This window comes from Schistocerca nitens, chromosome 6 (assembly GCF_023898315.1).
Source record: "Schistocerca nitens isolate TAMUIC-IGC-003100 chromosome 6, iqSchNite1.1, whole genome shotgun sequence".
Taxonomy (NCBI): domain Eukaryota; kingdom Metazoa; phylum Arthropoda; class Insecta; order Orthoptera; family Acrididae; genus Schistocerca; species Schistocerca nitens.
In genome coordinates, this window is record NC_064619.1 from 355,517,576 (window position 1) to 355,543,970 (window position 26,395).

The 26,395-nt window shown below is 42.3% G+C and overlaps 1 protein-coding gene across 1 annotated transcript in view; it reads left to right on the forward strand.

The window, feature by feature from the left end:
• Positions 1 to 26,395, forward strand: part of LOC126262432 (cytochrome P450 4V2-like) — a 142,949-nt gene that overhangs the window by 107,022 nt on the left and 9,532 nt on the right. The window contains exons 4-5 of the mRNA XM_049959073.1: positions 2,939 to 3,129; positions 16,147 to 16,297. Coding sequence (XP_049815030.1) covers positions 2,939 to 3,129; positions 16,147 to 16,297 — 342 coding nt within the window. The remainder of the gene's footprint in view (positions 1 to 2,938; positions 3,130 to 16,146; positions 16,298 to 26,395) is intronic.

Below are 26,395 nucleotides of genomic sequence, written 5' to 3' on the forward strand. Positions count from 1 at the left end.
CGGTACGGAGATGTTTAATAAACTCAAGTGGCAGACTCTGCAAGAGAGGCGCTCTGCATCGCGGTGTAGCTTGCTCGCCAGGTTTCGAAAGGGTGCGTTTCTGGATGAGGTATCGAGTATATTGCTTCCCCCTACTTATACCTCCCGAGGAGATCACGAATGTAAAATTAGAGAGATTAGAGCGCGCACGGAGGCTTTCAGACAGTCGTTCTTCCCGCGAACCATACGCGACTTGAACAGGAAAGGGTGGTAATGACAGTGGCACGTAAAGTGCCCTCCGCCACACACCGTTGGGTGGCTTGCGGAGTATGAATGTAGATGTAGATGTAGATGTAGATAGCACTGAAGCAAAATTTTTGTGCTCTTGAAATTTAAAATTAGGTACTTTTGCGTTATTTCAATTTCAGATTAGTAAACTATCATAATTTTAATGACCCATTAACTTCTTTTCGTATGAGTGACATGTCTGCCACAGGAGGCTGAAGAAAGGAACGAGTGGGTTGGAGCACAAAAAGGGGAATATGCACCTATTTATTAAAAGACTGACTTAAAAATGTGGTACCAGATGGCTCATTCTACCTTCCTCACAACCTTTAAAAATTTTCCGAATTATTTTGGCACTCTCTGATGCTCAGAGAGAAGGAGACAGTGGCAATGAGTAAGAGACAGAAAGGTATTTATCACTTTAAGGTAGTAGACAGTGGCTGTGGTATTGAAAGAGAGAAGTAGACAATGCAGTGTGAGAGAGGGAGAGGCACACAGTGGCAGTTGGACGTACTTGATAGTGACTGAAGAGTGCTAGGAAAAAAGAGACAATGTCAGTGAGACAGGAATAAAGAGTGGAAGAAAGTGGTTCAAATGGTTCAAATGGCTCTGAGCACTATGGGACTCAACTGCTGAGGTCATAAGTCCCCTAGAACTTAGAACTACTTAAACCTAACTAACCTAAGGACAACACACACATCCATGCCCGAGGCAGGATTCGAACCTGCGACCGTAGCGGTCGCGCGGTTCCAGACTGTAGCGCCAGAACCGCTCGGCCACCAGCGGCCGGCGAAGAAAGTGGTATTGACTGAGAGTCAGAGATAATAAGAGACAGACAGCGAGGGAGAAAGAAATATTGACAGTGAGAAAAGACAGCAGCAGTGGGGTTGGTAGCAGTAAGGGAGAGCAAGATGGAGACAGTGAGAGTGAAAGGAGACAGTATTATTAGCGCAGAGTGAAGTAGACTGTGGCTGTGAGACTGGGGCAGTGATAGAGGGACACAAAGAGATGACGACAATCAACTGGTTTGAATTAGTGAGTGATATTCGACAAGTAAGAGTGGATGGGTGCGCTTAACACATTTAGATGAGTCTGTGGGTGTGAGAGGTGTGTGGCTGGGTAAAAAGACCGTGAACACCTTCGCATTGCAAAATTTTTAGGAAAATTTTTAACCGTGAATGAAGCAGCTGGTATCCTACTTTTCTGTCAGAGTCTTTTGATAAACAGGAATATAATCGCCTTCTTTGTGCTCTGACAGGAGCAATTTTCCGCTGGTTTCGTAATGACACATAACAAGCGTTCTCCATCTCTAAGTGCACTCCAGGAAGTGTTCCAATGGTAAACCAGAATCATTTGGGCTATAGGAATTGTAGTAATGGGAGAACAGAATCATAGTCTCTATTGTGACCAGAAGTATACCTAAATGATTTCTGTCGCAAGTTCTTAGTTTGTCCAAGAGGAAATGCAAATGAGACGATTCTTCAGCAACCCTTCATGGACGTCTGGAAAAGAAAAAAGGCACCTGATTCACTTTCGTAAGGAGCTAAGCACATATCATCGTCCAGCCACACGTAAGGGTTTTCCTCAGTCTCCTCTATCGACAAATTTGAATGATGTTACGGCTGCGTTGGGAACAACGAGGTCGTCTTCTTTTGCTATTGTGGTCCGTTTTGAAATTCTACTTCGTCCCGAATGACTTGATGGAAGACGGGTTCTGCGTCCTAATATTTCTTCTTTCTTCCTTATGAAATCATTATCAACTATCTAGCAATTTGTGCAGTGTTATGATAATAGACTCTCCAATATTGCCAATGATGCATTGAAACAGGGTTAAGACACTCTGAACATATATTGTGAGTCACGACGAGATATTAAAAATTTTACTACCGAATCGTCACCGTTTTGCACATACAACGTATAATCTTGAGTACATATAGCTTACAAACATTTCACAAACCATTCGTTCCAAGACATATATTTATAAATGATTTTCTTCTTTTTCACATAGAGACAACCTATTGTCAAAAACTATAGATCAATTTCAGACGCACACCACTTTATTCAGAGTTACAAATCTGGGAGAATCTGAGGTGATCTACGCTCGAAAACCACTCAAGATAACTCAAATGAAGTTCATGAATATCCGTAAGTCGTTTACCTGGTTATCACACTTAGATCCACATACTTAGGTTCTTTATATTTTAGTAAACTTTTTTTATTTAATTACACTGTTGCAACAGATTATAAAGATACTTCATCTGTCTAATTAGCCGCGCGGAGTGGCCGCGTGGTTTAGGGCACCGTGTCATGGATTGCACGGCTCCTCCCACCGGAGGTTCGAGTCCTCCCTCAGGCATGAGTGTGTGTGCTGTTCTTAGGATAAGTTAGTTTAAGTAGTGTGTAAGTCCAGGGACCGATGAACTCAGCAGTTTGGTCCCTGAGGAATTTACACATCCTCTGTCTAATCATCTGTGCTCTTATTTATCTTATAACGAAGTGTAAAGTTCATAAGCATTTACACGTTTGGACAGTATGAGTAAGAACATTTTCTTCGATGAAATGAGTTTGTTCAACTAATCTCTTATGAAATAACTGAAACATGGAGGAACAAATTACCGTATTTAGAAAGACTGAAGATTCGTCTTTGGACTAGATTGTGCGTTTAATTTTGCAGGTGTTGCAGCCGGCGCTGCTGTTCAACCCACTATTCAAGCTGTCCAAACTGGGCAGAGAGCAGGCCAAGGTGCTCAAAACTGTGCACCTCTTCATAGACGACGCTATTAAATCCGCTGCTGAAAAAATGCTGCAACGGCGAATATGCCAAAAGGAAGCTGACAATGTGTCTGGCATCAAGGATAAGGATAGGTTTGTACTCCACATAAACAATTATCGTGTCACCTTGATTGTGGTATACGTAAAGTACTAAAACACATTGTTAGGCTTCACATCAATCTTAAATATAATTGCATAGTCATTCGTCGATTGGGATGCTATTTACCAAATTCTGTATCGTATTGAAAGCAAATAATTCGACAGAAATAACAGCGTATATGCTACTAATGAAAATGGCATTGAGGGAGTATAGTGAAATAGTGGAAAAAAGAGGAGGTACTTGGAGTTGAAGCAGTTTCAATATACAGGGTGAGTCAGGAGGAAAGGTACATGCTTTGAGGGGTGACAGTATTAATGATTGTGAACAAAAATCCTCATATGGACGTATGCCCCATTCCGAGTGATTTACGGGATAGAACACATTTAATATCACTTTTGTACGATTTTCTTGAATAACTCGAAAACCGCACCCTCCAGCGAAAACATGTCGCAGCACATAATTAAAATATATTAAATTTCCTACAAAAAAGGTCCTATTCATTTATTTCTCTAGAGCTAATGGTTTGTGCGAAGAGAGCGCGAGAATGTTGAAAAACTCGCTCGACGCACATTATATAGTTTTTGTAGGTCAATTTGAGATAATTTCCCGACTTGATAGACCACAAGTGACCGGTATCAAACGGTTCATCTCAGCTTGCTATGTGAATGTGCTACCCCAAATTGGTCTACAAAACTACGTAAATTACAGCGCATGCGCGTCGAGCGAGGTTTTCAACATTCTCGCGCTCTCTTCGCACAAACCATTAGTTCTGGAGAAAAAAATGAATAGGACCTATTTTGTAGGAAGTTTAATATAGTTTAATTTTGTAATGCGACACGTTTTCGCTAGAGGGTGCTCTCATGAAACAGTTTGATGATAGGCTTCAAAAACAGGATCAGAGTCTAGATGAAGTGGCAGAGGAACTGAAGAAAGAGATCCACAAGCTGAAAGAAGGTTACAAAAAGAAGATGTAAGTAGTTGAGTTACTTACTAAGCAGCCACGGCCAAAATACGGCCGAAGCTGTAAAGAGGCAACAAAACACACAAATGCTGAGGGTGAATTGCTACTATCTTCAGATGTCATGCTCCATCTTTCGTCAGTAGTGGGGAGATGATATGGCTCGCGATGCTCTTTCTACTTGATGTGAGATCTTTTGTGGCCTCAGAGTATCAATCGTTGTCAATGGCTCCGATCGTCACTTGTTCGTCTGGTATGATGGGAGACTGGTACAGTCCTATTGCCACTTCCTTGACCACAAGTTCCTTGCATACCCTCAACCTGCTATTGTTTCAACTGGATTTATTGGACTCTTCGAGCTATATGTCAGTCACACACACACACACATTTTTGATGTCACAAGCACCTGAGTCAAATTTTGCAGTCGCTGCAATCGGCACCTCTGATCCAATAATTTTAAGTCCTGTCAAAGTCGCCATGTAGGTGAACATTCCTGCTGTTTGTGTGACATTGTGCGGTTTGTGTGTGTGTGTGTGTGTGTGTGTGTGTGTGTGTGAGAGAGAGAGAGAGAGAGAGAGAGAGAGAGAGAGAGGGAGAGAGAGATGTTTAACCAATGTATGCCTGTTTAATTATTTAATCCGCACTCACCTCGCCCTGTTCAGACCACGTCGCTTCTTCCCACGTAGTACTGCACCGCAACTGCTGGAACGTTTCTGTAATGTTCAAATAAGTACGGAGGGAAATGGGGGGGGGGGGGGGAGAGGGTGCTTCTCTAAAAAGTGATGTCACTCTAGTCTAGTAGAACTTTGATTACTATTAACATTTGTGCACTTTACTGGTCTCAATGACAATGCCCACACTCTAGATATGCTATTCTTGAGGTCACATTCAAATCCATTCACTGCAATCCAACAAGGTGACGTTCATGGCATTGTAGTTAACACAATTACGACGTGGCGTGACACGGGAGATGCGAAGGAACATCAAATAGTATTTCTCTCGTTTTGACTCAATTCACTAACTTCGCGAAGAGTTGCAGCCTTCGCCTGATGTGCACGGACGATGGCACATTGATGATTAAACTTTTGTTACAGTTTTACAACATTTTTGCGACCCAAGATTTCAGTGGTTCCTTCACGTTAGATAGCCACATACACACCACCGATCACTTGGAGACAATCTTAAACAAAATGCGAGAGACAAATGTGACATCAATAGCACCACCGCCCTAGCGATAGCAGCAATGCTATTGGATATAAGGTTGTATGTTGGTAATGAATTTTACGGATATATCTATCTTGCACAATCACAATCTGTTAAAATCTTTTATTTCCTGCGTTCTTTGAAACCAGTATGCCAATATCTTAAATTATCGAGATATCCAATAAAAAGATTCCTTACATACACATTGATGAAGTTTTCAAGATACAATTATAATAAAGTCTCAAGCAAATGGTACCACTTCAGAGGCGTTATTAAAAGGGGAAGTACAGTTATTTTCATTTGCAATTAGAGCTATTGTAAATGCTGATTATTTTCACTTCAAATGAAATTGGTTAGCGGCACGCTTGGAGTGAAATGATCGTGTACGTGGTTAATGTTAACAGAGGATATTATTTTATAAAATGTTAATATGAGTATGAATTAAGATGCAGTTCAACTTTTTAGTAGAAAAACGACTAGCGATAAAGCACTTATGGCGTTCGGTCGTTGCGAACCCAAGCGATTCGCTCTCAACTTAATTTTAGCGGCCAGAAATATTATATAATGAAAACAGGAAAACTGACATTAAAAAGTCTCAAATATATTGGCGCCAATTATTATTGGCAAAACGATTCAGTGAATACTCTTACATCCGTATCTAGCCGCTGCCAGAACAAGAAGACTAAAACAATCTAGTGATGCTTCTTTTCACAGATAAAACAGCTAACAGGGGTTTACATAACATACTGTAGGGAGCTTACGGATATTAACTGTTCCAAGATTACCTTTATGTAAGTACAACCGCGAAAATGACTTTATTGCTGCACATTCAATGCAGTTACAATGCTTCGAGAAACATTTTTACTGGAGTAACATTAGGAATCGTTACGTAGCATTCCATTAACAGTAATATCAGTTGATGTTACTTATTATTATTATTGTTATTATTAGTGCTAACATGTTTCTTCAGGACTGATTAATCAGGACCAAGATTTCACCTATGTGGTTTTATCAAAATATCTGTATTATTATTATTAGTGCCAACATGTTTCTTCAGGACTGATTAATCAGGCCCAAGATTTCACCTATATGGTTTTATCAAAATATTTGTTATACCACACTGGCGCAAAATTTTAATTACTGAATGTGGTTCCCCTTTCTAATCTCACATGCAGGAGTTAAGCGATAAAAATGGCGGCGCAGTAATTTTCTGCCTCCCAGTCAAAGGAAAATTTTTTAAGTTACGAAATATGGGCTGGAAAACTAAAGACTCTTTCTACAAAAAATGACGTATGGAATAGAAGGATCTTAAACTTACAGGTAGTGTTCATAAATTACCCAAGGGTAAATGCCGCTGCCTCGAGTGCGGAGGGACGTGGTTTGGTTCCCGATACGTCCTCCGCCCTTTTCTGATCTATGGATGTCTACTCAGCCTCGCAACGCAACTTAAGCAGCTGCCTGAATAATGAAACAGCAGTATCATGAGGATTCACCTACCGGCAATAACTGCTGGAGGGATCGCTCCTCGTGCTCCCTCTTAGGCAGCAGTCGGCAAGTCCGAAGGGGGCTATGCCATAACCAGTGATTGATGTTTGTATTTATGTTTACAGAAATGTATCACCCATACCGTAACATCCCACACGCTTCGTTACAACCTAGTACTCATACAATAACTTGATTCCAGAGGTACTGAACTCCACAAAAGGCAAGCTGATGTTTATGAGTGCACCTAGTACACTGAATTGAAGTGCGGTTAACTAAACGTTCGATAGTGACTGGAGTAGAAAATAATCCACTAATCTCAATGGTAACAATACTTCGTGATTTGCAGGCACGCCTTTAGGCTGCCCAAAATACACTCCTGGAAATGGAAAAAAGAACACATTGACACCGGTGTGTCAGACCCACCATACTTGCTCCGGACACTGCGAGAGGGCTGTACAAGCAATGATCACACGCACGGCACAGCGGACACACCAGGAACCGCGGTGTTGGCCGTCGAATGGCGCTAGCTGCGCAGCATTTGTGCACCGCCGCCGTCAGTGTCAGCCAGTTTGCCGTGGCATACGGAGCTCCATCGCAGTCTTTAACACTGGTAGCATGCCGCGACAGCGTGGACGTGAACCGTATGTGCAGTTGACGGACTTTGAGCGAGGGCGTATAGTGGGCATGCGGGAGGCCGGGTGGACGTACCGCCGAATTGCTCAACACGTGGGGCGTGAGGTCTCCACAGTGCATCGATGTTGTCGCCAGTGGTCGGCGGAAGGTGCACGTGCCCGTCGACCTGGGACCGGACCGCAGCGACGCACGGATGCACGCCAAGACCGTAGGATCCTACGCAGTGCCGTAGGGGACCGCACCGCCACTTCCCAGCAAATTAGGGACACTGTTGCTCCTGGGGTATCGGCGAGGACCATTCGCAACCGTCTCCATGAAGCTGGGCTACGGTCCCGCACACCGTTAGGCCGTCTTCCGCTCACGCCCCAACATCGTGCAGCCCGCCTCCAGTGGTGTCGCGACAGGCGTGAATGGAGGGAAGAATGGAGACGTGTCGTCTTCAGCGATGAGAGTCGCTTCTGCCTTGGTGCCAATGATGGTCGTATGCGTGTTTGGCGCCGTGCAGGTGAGCGCCACAATCAGGACTGCATACGACCGAGGCACACAGGGCCAACACCCGGCATCATGGTGTGGGGAGCGATCTCCTACACTGGCCGTACACCACTGGTGATCGTCGAGGGGACACTGAATAGTGCACGGTACATCCAAACCGTCATCGAACCCATCGTTCTACCATTCCGAGACCGGCAAGGGAACTTGCTGTTCCAACAGGACAATGCACGTCCGCATGTATCCCGTGCCACCCAACGTGCTCTAGAAGGTGTAAGTCAACTACCCTGGCCAGCAAGATCTCCGGATCTGTCCCCCATTGAGCATGTTTGGGACTGGATGAAGCGTCGTCTCACGCGGTCTGCACGTCCAGCACGAACGCTGGTCCAACTGAGGCGCCAGGTGGAAATGGCATGGCAAGCCGTTCCACAGGACTACATCCAGCATCTCTACGATCGTCTCCATGGGAGAATAGCAGCCTGCATTGCTGCGAAAGGTGGATATACACTATACTAGTGCCGACATTGTGCATGCTCTGTTGCCTGTGTCTATGTGCCTGTGGTTCTGTCAGTGTGATCATGTGATGTATCTGACCCCAGGAATGTGTCAATAAAGTTTCCCCTTCCTGGGACAATGAATTCACGGTGTTCTTATTTCAATTTCCAGGAGTGTAGACCACTCCGAAAGTTAGCCCTTTGTTCAACGGCAAATATCTCTAATTTGGAATTTCAATACGAAGTTCTTCCAAATATATCAACAGCATCTCGGAGAGCGAGAAAGGCTGTCTTTAGTTTTAATAACATCATTCGACTCAGAAAAAGATTAATAAGACATTAAGTTACCATTGAGAAAGTCAGTTTGATAAGCGTTTGAAGTTTTCATAAAGATAAGTACTTGTTGCTTCATCAGGGAGTAAAAGTGAAGGAGGAAACAAGGTCTTGTGTTTATGGACGTAAAGTGTTTAAAGCTACACGTCAAATGTAGCTGCACCATTGATAATAATATATGAACGATACAGAACTAAAATGATTGCAATCGTAATGTATTCTTTAAGTTTCTGTGATATTTTATGAGGTTCTCGTTGAAGTTATTATTCGTCCCTCTATCTGAAATATCAGTTCAACTGAACATCTTGATTTTGTTTCTTTTCATTTCCAACGTAAAGGTTATTAAGTTAACAATTCAAAATTTTCTGCAGCATTCGTTTCTAGTATCGACTGTAGAAAATTATGTAGCTACGTGCCTCACATGAATAGACATTGTAGCTTAGAGCCTAAGCACGAACTTCCTTAACGTAACACTCCCACACACATCCTTTGCTACTGACCAATATGCAAATATCAGTGTTACTTAATAAGTACAGAGACTCGTTCTACGAAGCTAAATTATTTGGCTCCCTTTCCATTAAATTGCTGCTACATGAGCAGTTAACATAATTCACTGATGGACGGACGAAGAAGGGGGAATTGAAACACTGTCAGGTTAACTTGCTACTTCTGGGTGGTGAAAAGAGACGTACCTGCTACACAGCACCAGAACTGGCTAAAAAGAGACGTTATGTTGTTATTTGATGTTGGTTCATCTCTTATTGTGAGATACCTACACGCAATACCATTATATAAAATTAAAGAACAATTCAATTAACATAAGTTTCATCTTCATCTCTTGAGGCAAAAAAATCTAATGAGATGACATTCTTGTGTGAAAACTAATCAATATTTCAAAATTTTTGGAATAGTCCGATTACAGGACATTTTGACAAAATCATTGTTTCTGTAATTTGACATGCTATCTCAACTGACAGCCATAGTTCCTATATTCTATGGCTGCTAAATACCATCGCGTTGATGTACCAGTTACTCAGAGAAGTGGCATTATGCTATATCCTGATGTCTAACTTAAGCAAAAGGAGTCTGGTAGGCTAGTATGAAACGCTTAATGCCGATTATGAGGTAGAACATACTGATTAGTCTGTTCCATATGTAGTTCTCTGACATGCTTATGGCTCACGAGCCTTGCCTACCGTAAGTGAGCGTCAAATATTCGTAAGATGTGTCTGTAATTTAGCGTTTCGTTGGAAAGTAAGCACACTGGCAAAACATTAGACACCGTTAGGGAGACATGACGCTAATATTGTATAACACGGGCTCTAGTCCCGCAAATGACTTCAATTTAGCTAAGAAAAGACTTGCACATATCCTCCTATCTGCTACTCAAGAGCATTCGAATGCACCCGTGGAGGATTAAAACACGTAGTGGTAACATATTGTCTGTACGCTGATCCTTATTTTTCACACGATTTTTCAAATATTGTAAAGCGCACACTTGTGGACTAAGTTCTCATGATTTAGCGGGGAAGTCGGGTGCGAAAGAGTGCCTAATTGTTTCCAGAATGAGATTTTCACTCTGCGGCGGAGTGTGTGCTGATATGAAACTTCCTGGCAGATTAAAACTGTGTGCCGGACCGAGACTCGAACTCGGGACCTTTGCCTTTCGCGTGCAAGTGCTCTACCATCTGAGCTACCCAAGCACGACTCACGCCCCGTCCTCACAGCTTTACTTCTGCCAGTACCTCGTCTCCTACCTTCCAAACGTTACAGAAGCTCTCCTGCGAACCCTGCAGAACTAGCACTCCTGAAAGAAAGGATATTGCGGAGACATGGCTTAGCCACAGCCACAGCCCCCAGCCTGTGGCTAAGCCATGTCTCCGCAATATCCTTTCTTTCAGGAGTGCTAGTTCTGCAGGGTTCGCAGGAGAGCTTCTGTAACGTTTGGAAGGTAGGAGACGAGGTACTGGCAGAAGTAAAGCTGTGAGGATGGCGCGTGAGTCGTGCTTGGGTAGCTCAGTTGGTAGAGCACTTGCCCGCGAAAGGCAATGGTCCCGAGTTCGAGTCTCGGTCCGACACACAGGTTTAATCTGCCAGGAAGTTTCATTTTGCCTCATTGTTTGTCAACGAAAAGTGTGTGAGTGCAGCTTTTTAAACACGGCTGTTCTGTTGTTGGACGATGGGAGTGTCCGCAGCATACTCATGACGAATATGTAGAAGAACAGTTACCAGGAGAAAACGGCAAATATAACCAGAGTTCCCAGAAACTTTACTCAATGGAGGAGGGGTCAAGATCAGCGAACGTGTGTCTCAGCTTACCCGTAGATAGCCGACTGTTTCTGAGGAAAAGACGTTAAAACTTTTCTAGGTACTTTATGCACCTTTTAGCGAGGAAGTAATTGATGTTCAGTAGTGGCACAGTGCGTAACGTAGCAGCTTCACATTTTTGTATTACAGGGTGGGGCTAATAAAAGTGGTCTTGAGAACAGAGTTACAGGGTGCAAAGAAACACAGCAGAGGAAAGTAAGTCCAGTACTAACCCGAGTACAGCACATGTTGAAACTGACCATCATTCATCTGTTGGCACGTTTGGGTCCTGGTCAGCAAGTTGCTGAAGGCGAGTCGAAGCTGGACTGCTGGAATTGGTGTAGTGTAATCCGAAATATTCTGCTGCAATTCTTGGATACTATGGGGGTTATGCGATACACCTTAGACTTGACGGTTCCCATACAAATAGTCGCACACTGACAGATCAAGTGACCTGGGAGGCCAGCTAGGGCCACGACCAGACTCACCTCTGCTAACAGCTCTGCTAAGCGTGAAGATTCTGTAAATGTGCATCATGATTTGGCCGGCTGTATGGACAGTTGCTCCCGCCTATTGGAAGTAACCGTAGGTCTCTTCTTCCTCTGTTACTGCTGCCACAAATGCACAAATGGCTTCAAAATGTTTGCAATCTAACGTCAAGGAAGATGGGACCAATAATATGGTGTGCGGCCGCTGCACAACTTTTGATCATGCACTGGTGTTTCGTGGAAGTTATGCGGATTCTTCGCTACCAAGAATCTGTGAATCTGTTAGTTGATGTAACCACTCAGATGAAACCAGGCTTCATCAGACATAAAGAACAGATCCATATCAAAGTCATTCACTTTCATCTCAGTGAAGGCCCACTTACAAACCTATAGATGCTGAGGAGCATCTGTGGTTTTAATGCATGAACAACAGACGTTCGGTAGGGATGGATGTGCGGGTATAATCTGTGTGGTGCGCCGGTATAGCCACATTTTCTGGTATGCGGGCATCTTTGGGAATGTTTTTTAACTTATAGCTGGCACGTTTTCACGAATTTGTTGTCACATAACTTTCCACGAAGAATACCCGCTGCTTCACTGTGAGTACCATCGTCCCCTTTGCACTGCTCCACTCACAGTGATAGAGCCCGCACTACGCTCTAAACGGTGTGGATCACGTGGCGATCGTACACATGGTGTGCGCGTGGTGGGGTGTGGTTCTATGCGTACAATTACGTCCAAACCGTATCCAGTCGTACGGGCCACTTTCATTTTCCCCGCCCTGCAGTTATTAGCGTCGTGGCCTTCCACTTTCTCCTGTGTGCTGTTGGAAAAGCGATTATTGCATTTATTTACTGTATTTTATATTGCAATATTTATTTTTCTACCCATGTCCCTAAAAGGTTATTACACGAATGTTTCTTGTCGTGTCAGTACAAGATAGCTAAACGAATGTTTCCGTTGTACACTGAACTATTGTGGAAAATATTCTTCTACTATCTATACGTCTGGTGAATGATATAAAAAAAAATATTTGAAATTTTTGCGGTGAAATTCCCTTAGTGTATCACGACTCATAATCAATAGCAATTGCTTGTTTTTGGGAGAGTGATCTGTTATGAGTGGTTTGCTGCTAATTTATTGCCATCACATGAAATCTTGAGCAATGTTAAAGAAGTTTCTTTGCCGAGTGAGATTCACACAAAGAAGTGTCACACACGCTTTCGCGTAATGCTCGTATCGTTCTGAATTTGTATGTTTAAAATGTTTCTATGATCGGTATCATTAAAGTGAACACACCAAACCTTCCTCAAGGATAAACATAAGATAAATATAAGAATTAAGAAGTGACACAGAAATGAAATATAAGAAAATAAGAATTTAAGAACATTGTAACCATTGAACACACCATACACTTATATATAACGCAATATATAAATGTAAGACAATTATTGTCGAACCTAGTCAGATTTTTACTTTCGAATATAATGCCCTTGGATCCCCGGGCATGATAAGCATCACTCGTGTAGTAAACTTGAACGGATATGGATAGATAAATAAATAATGTAAGTAAAATCAATAATCGGATTTCGAACACGTGACGCTAAAGTGAAAGGCCACGACGCTAAAAAGTAGGACAGCAGTTCAACTGAGCTTATCGCGAGCAAAGTGAACTCTAAGTTATGACGGAAAACTTAAGTGTCGTTTCCTCAGGAATCGTCGAGCATCTACTAATCAACCAAGATACGTGTTTTTGCTTATTTTCGCTCTCCCTCCATTGGGCGAAGTTTCTGGGAAATCGGGTTATGATACTTGCCAAGTCCTTTTCGTTAGTCACCCAAAACGTCGAAAGGGACACCCTAGTTTATATTCACGGTAATCTAAATGGGTGGGAACAATTCCTGTCGGCCAGGGTGGCCGTGCGGTTCTAGGCGCTACAGTCTGGATCCGCGTGACCGCTACGGTCGCAGGTTCGAATACTGCCTCGGGCATGGATGTGTGTGATGTCTTTAGGTTAGTTATGTTTAAGTAGTAATAAGTTCTAGGGGACTAATGACCTCAGAAGTTAACTACCTTGGTGCTCAAAGCCATTTTAATCATTTTGGAACAATTCTTGGTATGTAAGATACCTGCAAAACGTCACAGAATCATCTCTCGTTCCCCGTCGTCCTCACCTTGCCCTCGCTCTCTCTCTCTCTCTCTCTCTCTCTCTCTCTCACACACACACACACACACAGAAACACACACCACCATTTAATGCCTAATTTGACTTATGGTAGACCCGGCGCCTTGCATCAGTTAACAATGAAGCAAAAGTCACGAGTCTTTAGACCAGATGACAAACCTACCGACAGCTACACACCAGTGTCTTTGTTGTTCGCCTCTCACAGACCTGCAGCTTCTTATTCCACCGTGACCAATGGCCTTTTGCGAGTTGGCGCAAAATCTCCGTTGCAAGCATTTACTTTTGCAATGTTTTCTCGGAAACTGCTACAGATGGATCAGCATTCAGTGACGCCAACGGTTCCTATCGGGTTTGAAAACGACTGTCACTGACAAGGCGTGGAAGGTTCCTCGTGTCGTTGTCCATTAGGATAAATTTACGACGTTCGTTCGTGTACCATGTTATATGGATGCTAGTGGCAGGCCTACTTCATTGCCTCTGGTTAAGCACCAGTCACGGCGTAACAAACTTCACGCAAGCATCCTGTGCAGAACAAGGCCTGGCCGGTTATTTGGCTTTGTTCAGTCCTTCTCTGAACTACCCGGAACAGAGCAACTTTTCATTTAGCATTAATGTGAGGCATTTTGCGGTCGGCACATCTTTTTGAGTTCGGCATAATCGTGATGTCAGCGCTGTTAACACTTCGCTATTTGTTCCCGATATGGAGCACTTTCTCGGGTTCAGTGGCTATTTGCACAAAAAGAGGCAATCTAGCAATCTGTCGTTACAATCCCTTAAAATGAATAAGACTGACAGAAGAGAAGGATGAGAATTCTCAGATTCCTAAGCGATGGGTACTGCTTATTTGCTACGAAACGATATTACAGTACCAAGCAGAGGGAATTTAAACTGTTAAGACGGAAATGAAAGAGCACACAATTAGAATGATGGACAGGCTGTTTAAGATGAAAATGAAAGAGCAAAAAATCAGAATGATCCACAGGCTGGAATCATTGTTCTGTGTGTCAAGAAGCTAAATTTGCAAGCATGGAGCAGTTGAAGCAATTCGTGGTACGAACACTACAATTTCTGAAGTCGCACTCATTAATCCATTTTCAGTTGTAAAAGGTTTCAGTGGAAATGAACGAAGAGTTTACAGACTTCACATATTATTAAGAAGTACGTTGGTTAAGTCAAGGGGCATGTCTGGGACAATTTTCCATTTAAATCTCGCTATTGTTGAATTTAAGAAAGAAAAAGGAGTGCGGGAACGACAAATTTGAGAATGTGAGAAGAACTGCAGACTTCGCATTTTAAGTGGATTTGACTGCACACTGCCCACAGTAACATACTGCACGGTAACTTCTTTATGATTTGATAAGGATGCACTTAAAAAAAACAGCACTGCCGAAGGCAGACATTCTCACAATTACAATGCAGTTCCGTAAGCTCACGGGTGTTAAAGAAAGTGCGAGGTTTGAAGAATTCATTATGGCGTTTATAGATTTACAATGATCCTCTTACAAATATTTTGAGGACACTTTCGATCATTCATCTGCGTTTCAGCTGTTTTCTAGACCGTCTGTCTTTTCAGTTGAAATGGGCTCTGCTCATTTGCGGATTTAAATGACTATTTTGCAAGGTAATTCGACTTTTAGTTCAAAATCTTTTTATGTTAAAACTTTTCAGGATGTCGACATTGCTTTTCTCATGTACATTTTCCAAGTCTCCATAATGAGATTGCAAAAGTGCTGCAATATTTCGATTGAAACCTTTGTGTTAAAGACCTTCTATGATTACGTGGCAACGTGATTGCAAAACTCTGTGGAATTTTCTGCGTCTGTCCGCAGCAGATAAAAATAAGGACGTCAGCGCACCAAATTAATAGATTGACACTGGAAACTATTTTTTTATCTATGTTGTTGAGACACGTGAAATATAAGACCAAGGCGTATCCAGTACGACTTTATCGCCATTTAAATGCGGCACGTGATCTGTTCCCCCTTTTTCCCATCTCGCGCTCAGACAGCGTGGCGTGGGGCTGGGGGAAAAGTAAAGTAAGACTGAGCGTTTTGGTACACGGGCCCGGGCATGGCCCGCCACCCGAAAACGCCTACCCTTTCTCTAGACACTTTTGACAGTCCGTTTTGATGCAGCAACAATTTGGCTACTTCATTCACGACGGTGTGATCGTGGACACGTGCAAGCATTAAAGCGCCTTTCTGTAAAATTTCCCTGCCAACCTGTGTCAGGGCACTGATTACGAATAACCGTGTGGTGCACATACACAACACTTCACTGTCACAATTGCTGTCGGCAGTGGACTGTCACATCTTTTTCTGGTATCATTTCCACACCATTTACAGCCCTCCTAAACGATGCGTATGCTATTGTTAGGTATAGCTTAACGCTTTGTCCATTGAGCATAGACGTGACTAGACGCCTGGCTGCCGCAGGCGAACGCAGTCGGTGCTGGATACGCTGGTGGGGCTGACGGGAGACCGGCGGCTGCTGCGCGAGGAACTGGCCACGCTGCTGCTGGCCGGCCAGGACACGACCGCCACGGCGCTCTGCTTCGCCCTACAGCTGCTCGCGCTGCATCCTCAGGTGAGCCTCCAGTACTGCGCCTTCTGCAGCAGCGTCACGCCGTTACTGGAAAACAGGCAGCTTAACGAAATGTACAGCACCATAAACTCTCAAACGTAACTGGTTGTTTAGTCGGTACGCGTGGGACAATAATGGTAAATGCCAACTTAATATACGTAACAGTTTTTTGTATGTGACTTCTTAAAGTTATAGAAATGACTGGTCTCTTCTCTGTCGGAGATGTGCAACAGAACGTAAACCATTTGCGATGAAGCATCTGGGACATACACACTGAAGAGTCAAAGAAATTGGTACACCTGCCTAATATCGTGTAGGGCCCCCGCGAACATGCAGAAGTGCCGCAACACGACGTGGCACGGACTCGAGTAATGTCTGAAGTAGTGCTGCAGAGATATGACACCATGAATCCTGCAGGGCTGTCGATAAATCCGTAACAGTACGAGGGGTTGGAGATCTCTGCTAAACAGCATGTTCCAAAGCATCCTAGATTTGCTCCATAATGTTCATTTCTGGGGAGTCTGGTGGCCAGTGGAAGTGTTTCAACCAGAGGTTCCCAAACTTTTGTTTGTCACGCCCCCTTCTGCCGAAAATAAAACTTCCTTGCCCCCCTAAAAAAAATATAGAGATTTATATTAATTATCCATAAACTATTGAAAAATTTGTGATGGTGACGTCATGTAATATGATGGGCTGTTAATGTATCGAGTCGCAGTTATTACGTCATCAGTCTATTCTAATGATTATAAGCCACTCCTAAAGTAAAGAAAGTCCCTGATAAACAAGGAAAAATATTTGCGACCTTTGCAGATTAGTGGATGCGGGCCATTATTTTAAGTTGAGTGTAGCTTATTACTTTCACTCATTTTCAAAAATAGTCACTCAGTCACGGTGTTAACGAACATCACTGATTTATACGCCTGTAGCACTCCCCATTGTCATTGCGCATAGGTTGGCATTTATGTGAACGACGACAGTTACCGAACGGAGACAAACGCCCAGTTCTCAGAACCAGACAAAAAATAAAAAATAAGTTTTACGAAATAGTTTTGCTGACTACACAGAACTTTAAAAAGTATGAATAAAACAACTTCTTTACCTTGATTACATTCCCTTGCTGCACACCATTTCTTCACCAGTATACGATTTTAGGACTACTCTTCGCTTGCCATATCTAGGATAAACTTTCGCTGTGTCGTCATCCAGAAGAAATACTATTATTAGTTGAAATAACATACCACACGTAACATCAGAATCCATAAGGATCACACGCAGTATTTATATTTAAATCAGATTCACTATGTTTATTTTATATTGTTTCTTCGAAATAGTTTCTTATAATTTTACAGTATTAGCTACATGTAAGGATAGTTAGGATAAAAATAACAAGTTCTCTTATAATGTGATGTATTTATTATAAAAATGTTATTTCCACACACATATGGCAACAAACAAACAAATAAATCAATGTGAAGGATGAGCTTGCATATTTTTTACAAGATTTTGAATTCTTGGCTGAATGAAAGAAACTGCGCAACGTAAATCATTGGCAATACTGAGTTTGCTTCTAAGCTTATTTTTTATCGTCACTGCCGTTGAAAATGCTCTTTTGCACAAATAAGTGTTTGAAAATGGTAAATACAGTTTCAGTGCTAGTTTTGCTGTGCTGGGATACACCGTGAGATATTTCACCCAAAATAATGGCCTATCCATCTTCTCAAAGCCATATTTTTTTTAATTTCTAAGACTTCCTCTCAACGTGAAATGGATCCGTCGCTAACCTATAATAAATTTTATCATCACAACTGTCAGGCAAGTATCGTTCGAATTAATCAATGAGATGCTGCAAATGGCTCGATATGTTACTCTTAGTATCAGTATCCTTAAAATCCTTAAAATCATTGTGAAATCGGGCTTCTTCCAGGATTCCAAACAATCTGGGAAAGCAGGAATAATTGCAGGTTAAAATTTTACGTTTCCATAGTGGCAACGTATCAGTAAACGCTTTTATGGCATCTCCACCTTGTAATTTACAAATTCAATGTGTTGAAAGATTCGAAAATATCTGACAGATAAGCCAATGCAACATGAACACCGGGCTTTCTAAATTCCACATACAATTCAGTTTGTTTGTTATTTTCCAAAAACTGCATCACTTCGTCTCAAAGCTCAAATTAAATTCCTAGCATATTTCCTTTTGAGAACCAGCGTACTTTTGTATGAAATAAAAGTGTTTTATACTCCGCTCCCAAATCTTCACAAAGAGCCGTAAATAACCTGGAATTTAAGGCACCCTTTTTAATATTGTTCACGATTTTGATGCACAATTTCAAGACATGATTGAGTTCCTTTGGAAGTGTCTTAGCTGCCAATGCTTTACGGTGTATTACACAGTGGACAGCAGTAACACTAGGATTTTTTTCTCTGACCATCTGCACGATTCCTGAGCGACATCCAAGCATTGATGGGGCGCCGACTGTGCATATGCCTATCAGTTTCTGCCATTAACTCATTTTTACATAAGAATTTAGAGACGGCTGCCATTATATGAATTGCTTTTGAAGTTATCTTTAACTCTGTAGAAAACAGCAACTCTTCTTTAATTGCTTCATTTTCTATATAGCGAACGAAAGCTAGTAGTTGGCAACAATTCGTAACGTTAGTACTCTCGTCTAACTGTATTGCGAAAAACTGCGATTGTTTGACGGCCATAACTAATTGATTCTTCGGCCATATCATCAATCCGACGTTTCACAGTATTGTCACAAAGCTGTATTTGTGAAAGTTTTTGTTTACATTCTGACCCAAGAACAATATCAGCAGCTTTCAACAAGAAGGGTTTGACTAGTGTCTCTCCGATAATATGACTTTTCTTGGTGCTTTAAATAAGTAGCGATAACTCATACGAGGCTTCCAGTACCTTTTCTGATGTCTGAGTGAAGGATCCAGCAGTGTCCAACTTCATCCGTTTCAGATTATCACATTTTGCAGCAAAAAATTCCTTCGGCTTCTCTTTCAATGCACCATGCTTTGCCCTCAAATGGCGTTCCAGACGAGAAGGCCTCATGGAATCATTGCTCAATACCTCTTATCAAATAACACATTGCCGCTGGTCAACACCATTTTTTTGTATAGAAGCAAAACCGTATTTGATATAATCATCATTATATTTACGTTTTTTCACGACACTTACGGTGATGTAAGAAGAAAACACTAACACTGATTTTACTGAGGCACAACTGTGAAAGATTCAACGCGATTTCAGCAAAATCGAGTACATCAGATGTGTCAACAACTGCAAGCAACCAACTGAAATAAAGGAAAGCTACTGTCATCTGTCGGCACCTCAGATGACTGCCTGTGAGGAGTGGGGTGAAGAACGGGAAAGCCCAGCCGCAGCGCAGGTAGTCAGTGCACTGACTGTCTGCGACCTGGTGGCCGAGCAGAGCTCTTGCTGGGAGAAACGGGCTTTTCCCGGATTAGGGCGGAAACAGCCCACAGGCACCCTAAGAATTTGCTACCTGTTCTGCGGTGCTGTTCTGAGCAATGCAGCCTGGGGTTTTATGCGAAAATCGTTTTCGTGCCCCTATCTTTCGTTACTTATAAACGAAACCTTATAAGTTTTGAGATAACATCAATGAATTGGGTTACTTTTGAATACATTATGGGCACAGCAGTGATCAATGTCTTATAGATAATTACTATTAAAAACAGTCTTGATCACGATTTATTTAACAACATAAATCGTGATCAAGACTGTTTTTAATAGTAATTATAATGAATTGGGTGTCAAATTTCACAGTAATTAAGTAAGGTCACGGATACACCTCACATATCGCTGGAAACTGTGTACAGTGCCAAGCAGTTATCTCTGTACTCGTACCAAAAGAAGCCATTGTCACAGCAAAGAACGTACACTAATTTCAAACGAAATTATAACCGTATTTCAAAAATGCAGCAGAAAAATAACTGTTCTGTCAGATAAGTGATCCGAATGAAGGAGTTGTAGTACTGACCGTTCGAAAAAAAAAAAATAGCCTCAATAATGGACTTCATTGTCTACCTAGCTGGGTTATGTTTCATTGTTGGCACTCACGACAATGTTCCCAGAACGGCGTGAAGTACTTTGATCAGAACGAACACTAATACTAATTTCGCATACACGTTGTGCACATTTTTCTGGAGACAAAGCACATAACCCTGGCGTCCAAATTACGAACCCGCCACTTCATTTGAAGCGTATACAGTCTGTTAAAGTCACTGTAATCGCATCACATGGGGGTCCGCGGGTTGACAGGGTAATAAAACGGCATTTTTGCAGTTACGCAGTATAAGTAATTATTACTCTGATGAACGTAGCCTACTACGGCTAAAAGTTATAACATGATTACGTTCAGTTCATGTGTACAAATGTACGGAATAGTTAATACCTAACTTTTCTGTTTTCCAATTGTCAGAAGGAAGTTGTTTACAACTCTGATATATTAGAATTAACGCATATCGCCTTCGTAATTTTGAGAGTTTCTGTGTGTGACATTCTAAACGTGACATTCTAAACGTGATCTCCAAAAGCTGTATGTTCTAGGGTCGGTTAATGAGATAGGACTGCGAAAATTGGGACGACAAACGATTGCATTTAGCACCATAATCTATCATTAATACCTGCACAATCATTTTATTAAAATATCGATATTAAAAAGATGTATTAGATTTATACCGCTAACTCCACCCGCGCCCCCCTTGCAACATCGTCACGCCCCCCACCCCCCCTCCCCCCAGGGGGGCTCGCCCTCCAGTTTGGGAACCTCTGTTCTAGACGTATCAGGGGCCTCATATCAATTCAACTGCACACGCTCCACACCATTACAGAACCTCCACCAGCTTGAGATTGAACAGTCCCCCGCAGACATGCAGGGACCATGGCTTCATGCGGTTGTCTCCACACCTGTACTCGTCCATCCGGTCGATACAATATGAAGGCAGCATGTTTCCAGTCATCAACAGTCCAATGTCGGTGTAACCGAGCCCAGGCGAGGCGTATAGCTTTGTGTCGTGCAGTCATAAAGGGTACACGAGTGGGCCTTCGGCTCCGAAAGCCCATATCGATGACGTTTCGTTGAATAGTTCGCACGCTAACACTTGTTGATGTTCCAGCATTGAAATTTGCAGCAACATACAGAATGGTTGCACTTCTGTCACGTTGAACTATTCTCTTCAGTCATCGTTGGTACCGTTCTTGCAGGATATTTTTCTGACCGCAGCGATATCGGAGATTTGATGTTTTGCCGGATTCCTGATATTCCTGGTAGACTCGTGAAATGATCGCACGGTAAAATCCCCACTTCATCGCTACCTCGGATGTGCTGTGTCCCATCGCTCGTGCGCCGACTACAGCACCATATTCAAACTCACTTTAATCTTGATAACCTGCCACTGTAGCAGCGCCAGGAACCTGTAGTCTTATGTTGGGGTTTACTATCGCGGCGCCGTATTCTGCCTGTTTCCATACCTCTGCATTTGAATACGCACGCCTATTCCAGTTTCTTTGGCGCTTCAGTGTAAGTGAACAGCTGTAAATGTCTGAAGACGGCCTTGTAAGCCAAAAACCGGTTAACAATAAAAGTAATGTTGTAGAACAAAAGCAAACTGGTGCTTTTCATTTATTATAATGTTGTTCTACCAACAACCGACGAAAGATTCTGTTAACATGAACAGCTGAGGTGAAAGGAATGGTAAAGAAACAGGATGTGAAATAGATTGCGACAATACAACAGACCAGTCATATATATAATTCTATTGGTACGACTGCTGTTTGATGGAAAAGTTGCAGTGTCGATGCACAACCAACGATCGAACTTATACGGGAAACAGAAATGTGCACGGCAGATGGTTAATGGATGGACGTTGTCGCGTTGTTTCGAGCAGGAAGTTGGGAATCTGGGTCTAACGGGCAGCCTGCTTGGATGGCCGTGGCAATTAAGGCAACCGATATAGAGAAGCAGAGCATTCAGGTTCGAATCCTGCATAAATTTCGAACTCCATCCGTTGCGTTGCCGCGGTACCCTGTGCGGCTCGAAGTCATTATTTCCTTCCTACATCTGCCCTACTGCATTCCCAGTCCATTCGTCCAAATGTTCAACTATTTAAAGTATCCGTCTGATGTTTGTTTCTTCCGAACGATAGCGCTGGAACATCCTGAGTACTAAGCAAGGAGATTTGAGTAGTACGATGCCTGGTCACAGAAACATAACATTGAACCGGAAAAGACCATTTTATTTTTGAAAATGTTACTCCTAATAGTTTCTTACGTAAAGGTTGCCGATCGTCAATGCATGCAAATAAATGTACAACACAATTTTATAATCAGAGATTCAGCTTCAGATGTCGTCCCCTCTTAATGTTCTGTTTCGACATAGATTAAATGAGGCAAAACATGAGCTAAAAGAGAGAGCAAAACATGTCAATTGCCACATGTTTCATAATAATAAAATGTATAAATAAAATATGAAGAACAACGCTCAACTGGCTTCACCAACAAGTGGTGAAGTTAACTTTGAATACTAAAGCCAGCACAAGTAATAATGATAAATTACGAATCGGGCTAGAACCCGATAGACAGGATCATCTGTATCATAGACAGACAGAAACCTTTAGCAATGTACATAACTTGATTTTAAATTGAGATTACTGTAGTTCTAATCCGATAGACACAAGTATCTGTATAATACACAGTCAGAAACCTTTACCAATGTACATAGCATGATTTTAATTTGAAATTATTGAGGTTAATTCCATAAACGTGAGTATAAATAAATGTGGACGAGAACGCCCACATAGCTTCAACTAAGACAGGAAAACTGAACTTGTATTTGTGCTGAGTTAAAAATAGATTGCTGAAGCAGCTCATTCAATATTCATAAATTAAAAACACAGCTCAAGGCCCATAGACAAAAATACCAACGATATAAAAAAATTTAGCAATGGTAGCCCAAAACACACGCAATGAAGAACGCTATAGCACAACGGGCAGCTCCGAATATCAGCTCGTACATTCTATACCTAAGGTGCTCAGCATACTAGTCCATACGGCTCGGCCATTCTACTTTGCCCGTGATTTCCACAGATAACAAACCGCAAATGCAATACAAGGGCCGTCCTTTTCTAAATCCGAGCGACATGTTTCTCAGGTACGTAAACCGATAGATCAGCAGCACATTCTCGATCAAAGTGATGTTCAGTTCTGGCAGTTGCTTGTAGCGTCCATGTCCTACATCACTGCGGGCCCTTGTCTTTGAATATCCGTCGTCCATCTATCGGTGGTCAACCACTAAGCCCCATCTTTATCCAATGCACTGTTAAGTCAGCACGACTGAGAAGGCCTGCCACGAGTGTGAACGCGAAAGCGGTGGTTGCTTAGCTACGGCCAAACGGGATATATCACGCTTTCCATTGCATATCAAAACAGCGCACTGATCAAAGTCGTACTTTTCTAATTTTCTTTCTTTTTACATTTTATCGCTTTGTAATTCTTGTACATATTGAGAAGACATAATGAAATTCTGCAGTGCTTCCCATGCAGAGAATGCAACTGTGGGAAAAGGCTAAAGTGCAACCGCACCATACTTTGCACGAAGAATTAAGTCTGAGAAACATATGTGCGATTATTTGTTGGCTGTTAACGAAATTTAAATATGATATTAAAAATGAGAGCAGTTTTTCTATCGTTTTAAAAAGTATACAGTCTCGTTAGTGTTTACATATGTTATTTTTCATGAAATAGCTTGCAACATATCGCACTCGGAGCTAACGAGCTATCAAATGATGAAAGCTGTCATCACCTTACACTAGGTTGCTGTAATTAAACTTCCTCTTTTTAAATAACTAACTACCGAGCGAGTACCGATGTCAAGGACATGGGGAAAAGGAAACGCAGAATCAGTTCAATTGAAACACCTTTAATGTGCTGGTACTGTAGATCATAAAATTACTTACCGGTCACATTCCTGCTACAAAAGGGGCTCAACATGGCCCCCATCACTGTCCAGAGGCGTCTTAAAACCCAGGATTGCATTCTGTACAGCAGAACGAAGCTCATCCGTAGGTATACTGGCTACCTCTCTTGATATGTTGCGCTTCACATCAGCATATACGCGAATGTTCCCCTTGTAAGCCCTGTCCTAGGACAGGTAGACCAAAAATGGTTCAAATGACTCTGAGCACTATGGGACTTAACGTCTGAGATCATCAGTCTCCTAGAACTTAGAACTATTTAAACCTAACTAACCTAAGGATATCACACACATACATGCTCGAGGCGGGATTCGAACCTGCGACCGTAGCGCTCGTGCGGATCCAGACTGATGCGCCTAGAACCACTCGGCCATACCGGCCGTCTCAGGTAGCCCCACAACCAGAAATCACAGGGAGTGATATCAGGTGATCGTGCCGGCAGAACATTTGGCCACGATCATCTGGTAATTCATCCGTTTGCAGATACGTTTCGGAGAAGCAGGTGAACTCTACGAGCGATGTGTGGTGGGGCCCCATCTTGCATAAAAATTGTGTAGTCCAATGCGTCTCTCTCCTGTAGAGTGGGTATGACATGCTGGCGAGGCATATCGTAGTAACGGTGCCCGTCTTTGGTGCTTGAGCGCCAACCTGTTCAAAAAACGCAATGATGAACGTATCCATGAAGCCACATCATACGATGAAACGTTCACCACACAGAAGAACTTCATGAACAGTGAGTGGAGACGAAGATCCCCACACTTGGCTATTCTGTGTGTTCACCTCACCCGCCAGAGATAAACTAGCTTCGCCTGTGCATAGGATGGTCCAGGGCCAGCCCTCATCAACTTCAATCCTTACGATAAAGTGGAAAGCGAAGTCAGCGCGTCGTTGTACGTCCTGTGGTGCAAGCTGCTGTAGGATATGGATCTTGTACGGATACCATTTGAAAATTGTTCGAAGTACCTGGCGGTCATGGACCACGGGATGTTCCTCTGTCGTGACTCTTTCGTAATCGTCTCAGCCGATGATATTCTTGAAGTGCGCTGCTCCATTACTTTCGTGTTGATAATAATGCTCTGCTCATTTTGTCCAAGCTCATGTTCACACATCAACAAGTGCAATAAGACTGGCTAGGTGTATGAGACTATGAATGAACATGACTGATCACTCCACCTGGTGCCCATGGCCGGGACTGGACGGTGGCGCTGTGACACATGGAAATCATGCACCCCACACTCGAAATACTCGTACGGTAACTAGTTGCAGTATTGTAATGTGTTAAATAGGAATAGTTTAATTATAACCACTCAGTACATTAAACATTTGAGTGGTTGTAAAATGAAATGATTTGCTCTTTGTACGAAATTTGACCCTTGAAGAATATTTAGAGTAAGTACACATAAATTTAAATAAAAAATAAATTACAAAAAAGTGCGCAATAACAATACTCGGTTTTAGCAAATTGAAATACATTGGTTGACTATTACCACTTAATTCTAAATCAGACTAAAAGTCCTTGTACAGCCATGTGGCCATGATCGAAATCATTATTGGAAAAAGACAGTATAGGTCTCTAAAAATAGTCGATCATTTTCTCTGAATTTGTTTATTAACTGTCGTGACGCATTTCGGGTTTAACCGATCATCTGATGACCAATTATAAGCAAAATAAAGTAACAGATATTGGGTTGCAAATTTCATAGACACGAAAATGTTTTACACAAATCAGTTGTAAAGGAAAAATATTCAAGAACAAAACGCTTTTTACTACAGAAATAATACCATTTTAGATGTAAATACATGAGACTTTGATTCAGATGTCAAAATCTGTCGTTAGTGGTATACAAGTAGCACCATTAGTTGCACATTTCGACCCTAGCTGTTGAAATACCATACAAGCGACAGCCTGCGCCACTATGTGTACTGGGAGGAAGACTAGGTCACGCTAGGTGGCGTAACCATGTCGATGCACGTTAAAAGAGCGACACACAGATTCGTGGCCAATGTATGTATCATATTTATATTTTTAAGCAACAACTGCCGAAAATGTGCGTCAATATACATAACATTTAAAAATTTCTTGCCCACACA